General features: G+C 63.7%; 1 protein-coding gene across 1 annotated transcript in view; it reads left to right on the forward strand.

The window, feature by feature from the left end:
• PRKAR1B (protein kinase cAMP-dependent type I regulatory subunit beta) overlaps positions 1–9,788 on the forward strand; it is a 91,350-nt gene that overhangs the window by 58,883 nt on the left and 22,679 nt on the right. The window contains exon 7 of the mRNA XM_024763514.1: positions 5,426–5,584. Within this exon, the coding sequence (XP_024619282.1) occupies positions 5,426–5,584 (159 nt within the window). The remainder of the gene's footprint in view (positions 1–5,425; positions 5,585–9,788) is intronic.

Raw genomic sequence — 9,788 nt, forward strand, 5'->3', positions numbered from 1 at the left:
CACCAGCTTGGTTTAAATTACGGTTTTCCAGAGAGACGTGGAGAGTGCTGGCTGCAGTGTGTGTGTCACTGAGAGCTATAATCCATTTTCCTAAGCACAAAAATATCTCCCAATTTGTTTTATTCGTGGAACGTAGCATTTCCACTTGAAAGGACACTCCTCGGCTGACCTTACAGGCTCAGGAACACGGTTCCTCCCTGATGCTTCCAGGCCTTTGGTGCTTCAGGGCCTCCTGGGGGGGGGTTCTACCCCACCCCAGGCTCCAGCACCCCCCCGCCCAGGGCTCCCCCTGTTTCACGAGACATCTGTGAGGAGACGTCTCCAGAGGTGGGAGGGGCCTCTCGGGGACAGGGCACCCCAGGCCGTCCGGCTCCACGGGTCACGGCCCACCAGTCTGCTTGCCTGGTGGTCTGTGTTTCTTTTTTACTTGGTAAAGTACACATAACGTAACAGTTGCCGTCTTAACCGTTTTCAGGGTCTGTTTTCACACTGTTGTGTGGCGTCACCACTGTCCGTCTCCAGAACTTTCTCATCTTCCCAAACTGAGACTCTGTCCCCATGAAACACTAACCCCCAGCCCCGGGCCCCCACCCTCTCTTGCCGTCTCTGTGACCCTGATGCCTCCAGGGACCTCAGAAGTGGAACCACACAGGGTCTGTCCTCCTGGGTCTGGCTCATCTCACTGACCATCACGTCCTCAGGGTTCATCCATGTTGTAGCAAGTGTCAGAGTTTCCTCCCTTTTTAAGGCTGAGTCACATTCCACTGCATGGATGGCCCACGTCTTGTTTATCCGTTTACCTGTTGTGCCCGCCTTTGTGGCTGCCACTCTGAGCCGTGCTGCTGTGGACGACGAGCTGTGCAGGGACCTGGGCGTCCTCTCAGGCGCTCTCTGCTGACCGGCCACTTCCTGGGCGCTGGGTGGCCATGGCCCCGAGCCGGCTGTGAAGCTTTCCTGCAGCATCTCACCCACAGGGTGTGTCTGGGGGCCCAGCACCCCTCTTGGTTCCCTGCAGAGGTCCTGGTGGCCCTACTGTGGCCAGAGCCTGCTCTGGAATCACGGACAGGTGACCCAGAGCCCCCTGTGTGGTGGTGGTAATGTGATGACAGCTCGGGGAGGGGACCGGTCGGTCCTCGTGCACACCCCACAGCGGGCCCTTGACGGGGCACGTGGTCACCCCAGAAGTAAGTGGCGCTTCAGACGTGGATTGGGATCCTGATGGGACCCTGCCTTGTGGGACCTCGGAGAGCGTGATGTCTGTGAGGGGAGGGCGGGAGGAGGCCCAGGTGTGGTGGGTTCCGAGGAGGGAACCTGGCTGGTGGCTGGCCACCCCTGAGGAGTGTCTGCTGACCCCGTGGGGCTGGTCCATGTGACCCGGGCACCACAGACAGGGAGCTGGGAGGGAGTCTCTGGGAGGAGTTGCCTCTCAAGCAAAACCAGACAGTCGACTTTCCCCAGGTGTTTTGGGCTAAAGAGGGTTGAGGCTCGGAACCGGGTTTACCTGAGAAGCGCAGCCGACATACCTGGACTCACCCGCACAGACTCACCTGCTTGGAGGCCCCGTCTCTTTGTGGCCGGAGCCTGGGAGCTGGGCCATTAGCTTTTTCTCACCATCTGTGAAACCAAAAACAACAGCGGCTGGCACGCCCTACTCGCTTCCTTGCCCGGGCGGCTCCGGGTTGCGTGGGAAGTGGCTGCGGGGGGCAGGGGGGCTGAGGCCGCAGGACCCCCCCATCCAGTGTAGTGGATAACTCAGTGAGTGATTCTGTCTCCACTCACCCAACAGTTATTTCAATTGAATTTCTGTTTTCTGTGGAGTCGAGTGTTGAACCGAAGTGTCCCGGGTTTGGGGGCAGGCGGGGAGGCGGCCGCCCTGGCGTTCCCAGCTGCTCGTCTGCTTCGGCGGGGCCGAGGTCCGCATCTCAAGTCCCCCTTGATGGGAGCGCAGCGCTACCTGGTCTCAGGTAAGCAGATTCTCGTGCTTTCGACCCAGTCAATCACCGGCTCCACCTCCGTCCAAAGTCGAATCGGAGCTGGTCCATCGTGGGCAGGCGTCAGCATCACCTGCTGAGATCCTGGCCTCTGGGCTGCACCCCTGGGGGTCTGATTCAGTCGGTCGTTGTCGGGGGTTGGGTGGGGAGGGGGGCGTGCACCTGGGTTTCCGCAGGTTCCCAGGTGGTGCTGTGCACCTGGTCCGCACACCACCTGTCGAGTAACGTGGTCGAAGGCTGTGTTTCTGGGACGCCCCTCGCTCCTCCCTGCTCCCCTCCTGCCGCCCTGAGCTGGGCTCCAGCTGCAGCAGGGGGAGCCTCCCAGATGTGAACCTGGCCTCAGCCGTGCTGGAACCTTCTGGTCCTGAGACGAACATCTCCCTGTGTGGTCTTGATGCATCCAGTGCCCTCCGAGTTCAGCCCTGCCTCAGGGCCTTGGCTCGTCCTGTTCCCCCGCCTCAGATCTCTTCCCCCTGGTCTTTTCAGGGGGCCCCTCAGGCTGGGCTCGAAGTCACCTCTTCAGAAGCCCTCTCTGCACGGTCTGGACTATGGCTCCGCCATCCCTTCTCTTCAGGGCCTGTGCTTGTTTCCATGACATAACGCTAGTGTGGTGAGCACTGACCGGTCGGCCGGTAAGTCCCGGTGAACAGGAATCCACACGCTCCAAACCGCTGAACCCAGCAGGTAGAGCGTGCCAGACACCCAGGTTGCTGGGGCTGACACGGGGGTGACAGCGAGTGAGCGAATGAACGAAGATCAGCGGGGCGGGAGCTCTGGGCTCAGCCGGAGAAGCCGAGGCAGCGGCGGGAGCACAGACGTAGCCCAGTAGGGCCTCCCACCACTTCTCTTTAAAAGAAGGAAAAACAAAAATGAAACAAAGCACGAAGTAGCCCCTTTGCGTGCCAGCTGGGGTGGGGCTGGGCACTGTGCGGCCCTGGTGACAGAGGCCAGTGTCCGAGAAGGATGGCCCTTTGTGCTCCGAGGGGCGGCCCTGCCCGGCCTCGCCTCTGCACAATGCTCTTCTCTGACGCCTCTGAGGACGCTGTCGGGACCTCGGTGAGGAAGGGTCCTCATGGCCCCCTGGTGACGCGCTCCGGCCCAGGTGCCCTTGGTCCTGTGTGCCCTGCGGCAGCAGCTGCCTACGTGCTCTTTGGGGACACGCCCTGGGGAAGTGGAGGTGCAGCCGCTGCTGTTGCCTCTCCTAAGCCACCTACCCTGTTCCCTGGGGGACCCTGTGCTATTTGGCGGGTGATGGGGGTGGCCTGCCCCCCGGCAGCCATCCGAGGAGGTGGTTCCTTCTCCCCCTGAGGTGGGAGCCGGGAGGCTGCACACCCTCCCCAGGCTCCGTATGTCCGGCGAGCCTCCCAACCCGAGATCCGTGGTCCTCTGAGCCCACGTCACTGTGGTGTCCCCGCACCGAGGGAGCAGGCGCGGGCGCCAGGGGAGGGCCGGCTGGTGCAGCCTGGGGAGATGGCGTTCCGCAGATCGCGTGGATACCCCCGTGACGCCACCAGTGCCACCCCCACCCCCTGCATCACCCACGAGAGTGAGGGCGTTTAGTCACACGTGAGAAGGTTCGAGGCCCCCTTCGGAATCAGAGCTGAAACTAGACGGCGTCCGTCACCCACAGCCTGGGGAGTAGCGGTGCGGCAGTGAGAATGGACGGACTGGACCCAGCGCTCAGACTCGCCTGGCACAGAAGGACGTGCTGGGGTTCCTTTCAGCCGCACCGCGGTCATCTGAAGGCACCTGAGCCCTCGAGGGGCCCCGGGAGTTCCCGGCACCTGGAAACGTCCCGCGCCCTGACCTGAGTGGTGGGGAGACTCACTGCGCTGCACGCTTAGGGTCGTACAGGTTAAGGTTTGAGAGTTGTATCCACGCAGAGAGGATTTTACAAACATACAAGCCCTGTGAACGGAGGACCAGCTGCGAGGGGAGCTGGTGCCAGCCCGGCTGAGCCTGGGTCACCGTGACTGCCCCTCCACAGACTCTGGTCCCCTTTGAGAAAACCACAGGTGGCGGCTCTGGGGGTGCTCTCTGTTGGGGGGAGCATCTCGGGGCACAGCCGGGCGGACACACTCCCTGCCTCGTGGGAAGGATGGGCGTCGCCCTGATTCCTCGAGGGCCTTGCTGAGTGGAAGCTGGCGTCTCTTCTCCCCGACACCCGGCAGGGGCGTCGTGCAGGCTCGCTGGGCGGGCAGGGGCTCGCGGGGACAGAGGCGCAGGCCCCGGGTCGCTCTGTAAACTGTCATCTCCATTCCCCTGACACCTTGTGGGCAGGCCGGCCACCGCTCCCCAGGCTTGCTCACACCGGACTCCGTTATCACCTGCGTGGTGCCCCGCAGGCTGACAGTTCTGTGCCTCAGTTATTATCAGGATAATGAGTCATTGATTCCATAAGAATTGCTTCCATGATTCATCGCAATCCATTCTTTCCCGACATGCATGCTTTTTGCCAATGGGAACCATTCTTCAAGCTCATTGACATCGAGGGAATGAACAGTGGTTGTGTTAATTTATAGTAAGCGTATCTGTATAATAAACAATCCGGGCCATTCTTGCAGGATGCGGACGTGCGGCCCCTGGATAGTAGGGACACTGTGCGGCGGGCGCCGCCCTCCCAGGCTGAAAGGGAATCTTGTCCGCCTTCTGGGCTCGGCCCTCGGCGCCAGCCTCCGCTCCCATTGACCGCAGGCCCGGGCACTTGGGTGCTGCCCGCGGGGAGCGGAGGCCCGGGGAGCCTGGCTTCTTCCTGGCCGTGGGGCCTGCCGGTGGAGGTGGGCCAGGGGCCGGGCTGCTCCCTGGAGCCTCAGGCAGCAGGAACGGCAGGGAGGGCTGTCTGTGAACGAAGTGGAGGGGCCCGCACGGGTGGGGCGAGAGCGCCATGGCAGGGCTGACTCGCTGGTGTGCAGTCAGGGAGCCCGAGGCCCAGGTGCACAGCCCACCTCTAGTCTGTGAGGAGCTGAGTCGCAGGCCGACCTGGGAGGTGGTGGGACTCGCTCTCCTGCGGACTGGGAGCCGCAGCAGTGCGTCCAGCTGGGGCCTGGCCAGTCTCGTCTGCACTGACCGCTGAGGGCCTCCGCCTTTGTGCCCGTCCAGCCTCGGCTCTGGGTAGGGCTGGGCGTGAGTCAGGAGCCTTGGCCGATCCTGGGCCTGGGCAGGGCAGTGCCGAGTTCTACCCGCCTGCAAGGGACCTGGGGGCTGCAGCAGCCTTGTGCCTTCCTGGGGGATGGAATGGAGGGCTCCCTGCGCGGGAAGCAGCAGTGTAACCCCAGGCCCCCGTGACGCTGTCCCTCTGTCCCCCAAAGGTGTATGTGGACGGAGGGTGGGTGGCCCCAGACCCCGTGACGCTGTCCCTCTGTCACCCGGAGGTGTATGTGGACAGAGGGTGGGTGGCCCCAGCCCCCATGACACTGTCCCCCTGTTCCCCCAAGGTGTATGTGAACGGAGAGTGGGTGACCAGCATCAGTGAAGGCGGCAGCTTCGGGGAGCTGGCCCTCATCTATGGCACCCCCAGGGCGGCGACTGTGAAGGCCAAGACGGACCTCAAGCTCTGGGGCATCGACCGGGACAGCTACCGGCGCATCCTCATGGTGAGTGAGTGGTGCCTGCGTGGAGGCTTCGCCAGGGCTGGGAGGGCAGCCAGCCGAGTCCGATGCCCACCAAGCATCTCGCGGGAACCCTGGTTGTGTCCAGGTGGGGGCCATAAGTAGGGATGCGATGGGTGGCGAGTGTCGGGAGGGGGTTCAGGAGAGTTACCCAAAGGCAGGCAGACAGCTGGGAAAGCCCCTTTTGCTTTCCTCCCCTGTTCTCCTGGCAACTGTCTGGAATGTGGCTGTGATGGCTGGAGTTCCAACTGCCATTCTTGACCATGAGGTGGTGGAGCGAATCACTGAGAGGAGCCCGGCCTCTGGGAGCACAGTGGGACCGCAGTACCGGGCAGGCTGCTGGCCTCTAGGATTCCTTACTTGGGGACTGTCATTTTAGGTTTTCTCACATGCAGCCAGCTCCTCTCTTAGTTGGCATGGTGTGGGTGTAGGTGCGCATACCTGTGGAGGCTCGCCGTGGGGCTCTCGGGAGCAACGGGGCAGGTGTTCACAGAAGGCTCCGGAGATGAGCCTGTGCGCCGAGAAGGCCCCTCCCAGGCAGAAGAGGCGGGATCTTCCCGTGCCCGCTGAGTGTCTGTCCTGCACACGCACTGCTGGGTTCTCGGTGCTGGGACCCGTCAGGGGACTGGGAGGCTGACACGCTGGAGGAGATGACGGAGCAAACATATACCTCCTGTTGACAGTTTCCACGGAGAATGATAGAGCAGAGAGGGGCAGAGGTGGGGGCGGGGGGCTGATGTTTTAAAGAAAGCCCTGAGGCCCCCCTCCCTGAGACCCCTTTTGTGACGAGGTGGTGTGGAGCAGAGGCCCGGAGCAGGGAGCCCTTGGCTGTCCAGGGGGAGAGTGTTTGGGCAGTAGAAACGGCCAGTGCAAGGGCCCTGGGGTGCAGGCCTGGCTGGCCTGTTCGTGGACCAGTGGGGAGACAGTGAGGATGCCGGGATCCTGTGGTGGGTGGGGCGGGGGCCTGGACTCGGACTCTGAGTGCACCAGGAGCCCTGGCAGGATTCTGGGCAGAGAAGTGGCAGGAGCCGCCCTGGACCCAGTGATGCCCTGGCACTCGGGGGCCTTCTGGGTGAGAGTGGAGAGAGTCCCGATTCGGGAGGGGTGGAGGGAGGTCCTGGATGGCCACTCTGGTCTGGCCGGCCACTCTGGTCTGGCCGCAGGTCTCCGGGCAGAGGCCCCTGGGAGCTGAGTGCCCCGTCCTCGCGGAAGTCACGCTCCTTGGCTGTCCGTGCTCGCCGGTGGTGACCGCTGGGCCAGGCGCTTTTCTGCTGGTCAGGGGTGGTGCTGGAGGACCTGGGCGGGGGTGGGCTCATTCCTGAGGGCAGCCCCCAGGGGCTGGTGATGGTGTTTGCTCAAAGGCCGCCCCTGTGGGCCTGGGATCCGAGGAGTCCCGACGGCCTGGAGGGAGGTGACCCAGGTGAGCACATTGCTGGGAGACCCCGGGGCTGGACGTGCGACTGCCAGGTGCCCTTTGGGCCTTGGTTGTCGCCTGAAGGCCAGCCTGGGCAGTGCAGTTTCTGGGGTGCGGGCTGTGGTTTGGGATGCTCTGGGGGAGGCCTGGGGAAGGTCTGGGATGTTTAGGACAGGCTCTGTGAGCTCAGTCCCAGCTGAGCCTGGAGAGCCGGTCCTGCCCCGGGGGCCCCTCCAAAGGGGAACGAGGGAGAAAGGATTGCCGGCTGCCCTCCTGGCTCCGCTGTAGCTCCTGGTCCTTCGTGATGCAGGGAGGGGTCAGTTCAGTCCTGGGGGCATCTGTTTCGTGCGGCTCGTCGTCTGTGCACTCGGGGTCATCCACTGGGGGAGGCACTGCCCTGCCCTGCCCTGTGAGGTGAGTCCTCGTGGAATGCGGCTCCCGCTCTTTGGTCTTAAACCTGCCCATTCCTGTTTTCTCCGGGAGAGATCACTGTCTGTGGGGGGAGGCGCCCCAGGCACCCTCCCCCTCCCTGTCTCCTCTGGATGCACCTGGCCCGTTGCATAAGCCATTGTTTCTCCGCCATCGTCCACGCTGAGTCGGAGTCGTCCTTGGCTGTGGGATTTTTGTGGCTGGAACAGTACATTCAGGGAAGTTCCCAAACCACCGAGGCAGCTGGCGCTTCCTCTGTTTTAATTCTGGATCCCCGGGCACTAAGGATAGCCGCGGCTGCGCTGGGAGCCTACAGAGCCCCCACGTCTTGGGAAGAAAATGACAGTGTGGCCCACTCGGGAGGGAGTGTCCGTGGACGGCGTCCATTGCTGCATCAGCCCGTGGCTTGGGCGGACTCGGATGCGCCCATCGTGCGACGACTGGACCCAGAGCTGGACACGCGTGGGGGACGCGGGATGGAGGCTGGTAGTGTCTCCGGGAAGAGGGCCACCCACCTCTGAATCCCAGAACATCGGACCCGAGAGGCTCCGCTGCTCCACGTGCTACAGACAGACGGATGCACAGATGGAGCTTGGCGAGGCCAGCCACGTGCGCCGCCTCTGAGCAGGACGGGGGCTCGACCCCCTCCGGGCCCCCAGGCAGGGGCCAGCGACCCCGGACTTCATTCTTTCAAGCTTCAGTACCTTTGGTTCGCCCTGGATCTTACGTGAGACCCCAAGTGGGGATTGATGAATGCAAGATCCTGTTGTGGAGTCTGGGCTGGGGTCTCCAGAGCCCCACTTGCCTGGGGGTCCCGAGACCCCCAGAACCAGGTCCTGAGGCGCAGCGCTGAGCTCCCTCCCCACCTGCTTGGGCCCCTGGCTCCCATCCATGAAGTGGGGCAGCAGGAGCCTGGGACCCCCTTCTCGTGGGAGCTGGGGCGGGGTGTGTATGTGTGCACGTGTGTGCTTCAGTTCATGGCTGCAGGGCCGGTCAGGACTGAACACGTAAGGGGGAAGGGCGTTTGGAGTGGCCGGTCCAGGTCGAAGGGTCATCTTACCCGACGTAGATCCCTCCTCCGCCTGGCGGGTTCGCACCCTCCCCCGAGCTGCGGCCCGGGGGCAGGCCCGCTGTGAGCACTCTGTACCCAGGGGTGTGTGTGCTATGGCCAGAGCCCTGCTGTCTGCCGGGACCCAGGTCCCCAGCCCGTCCTTGGGGCCGGCTCAGTCCACGCAGGTGGGGCCTGGGGCGGTGGGGGCCTGGATTTCGCAGACATTTTAGGTTCCAGTCTTAGGACAGAACGCTTCCCCGGGGACAGCGGGGTGCAGTGCAAGGTGCAACAGAAGGAGCCTCACGTTGGGCATCGGGGTTCCGGGCTGGCCTCACGCCTGCGCCAGTGGGTCGGGGCTGGGGGCGGGGCCGTGTCTCCAGCTACAAGAGGCCGGAAGTGAGGTTCCAGGCCCCGCTGCTGGCGGTGAGGTGGGAGGTCAGGAAGTGCTGTCTTCCCCTCCCTGCCCTGCCCATGCATCCCCATCCATCTGTCCCGGGTCAGGTGAGGGCGCCGCTCTACTGCCCTGTGGGGGGGGAAGGGCACGTGAGGAGTGGCCAGTGCTGTGGTGGGACGTAGATGGTCTTTCTCTGTGGTCTCTGTTCCTCAAAGTCGGCCCGACGGGACCCCAGCACAGAGATGTGGAAACCGAGGCTGCAGGAACCAGGGAGATGGGCGGAGCTGATCCGGACCAGGCCCCGTGCCCCCCGCCACCAGCATGGGTCCTCTGCAAGCATACATGAGGACGAGGGTTCCAGGCCCCGCTGGCTCCTTCCCTCAGTGTGGCCTTGGGCAGGCCCCGTACCTGTGACGGGAGTTGTACGTAGGGCCAGCCTCACCAGGCACAAAGCCCACCTTGGGGCTGCCGGCAGATGCGCTGCAAAGCCCCCCAAGGCGATGGGCCGGCGCCCCGGACACCTGCGTGATGCATGAGCCGACAGCGGGGCTCCCGGCCCTGCCTCCCCGTCCGTCTCATCCCAGGAGGAAAGCCTCCAACGGGAGGCGCCTTGGTCAGCCTTGGAGGTGGATCTCCTTGCCCGAGGGTCCCGGGTGGCCACCTCCAGCTGTCATCCTGCGGCGGGAGATGGATGGGCCAGTTGTGCCGAGCTTTAAAGTCTAGGGTTCCTGGGCAAACACGCCTGCATTCCAGCGGGTGGGCGTAGCTGCTGGGAGGTCAGCGGGAATATAAATTATCTTTCAAAAGAAACGCCTTTCTCGAGGCCGGCGGGGTCTGAGACGGCTCGGCTCGGGCTGGGGGCTGAGCTGAGCTGAGCATGCCGCCACCGCAGGCGTCTAGA

The sequence above is a fragment of the Neophocaena asiaeorientalis genome, unplaced genomic scaffold, assembly GCF_003031525.2.
Source record: "Neophocaena asiaeorientalis asiaeorientalis breed wild unplaced genomic scaffold, Neophocaena_asiaeorientalis_V1.1 scaffold223, whole genome shotgun sequence".
In the NCBI taxonomy this organism is placed as follows: Eukaryota; Metazoa; Chordata; class Mammalia; order Artiodactyla; family Phocoenidae; genus Neophocaena; species Neophocaena asiaeorientalis.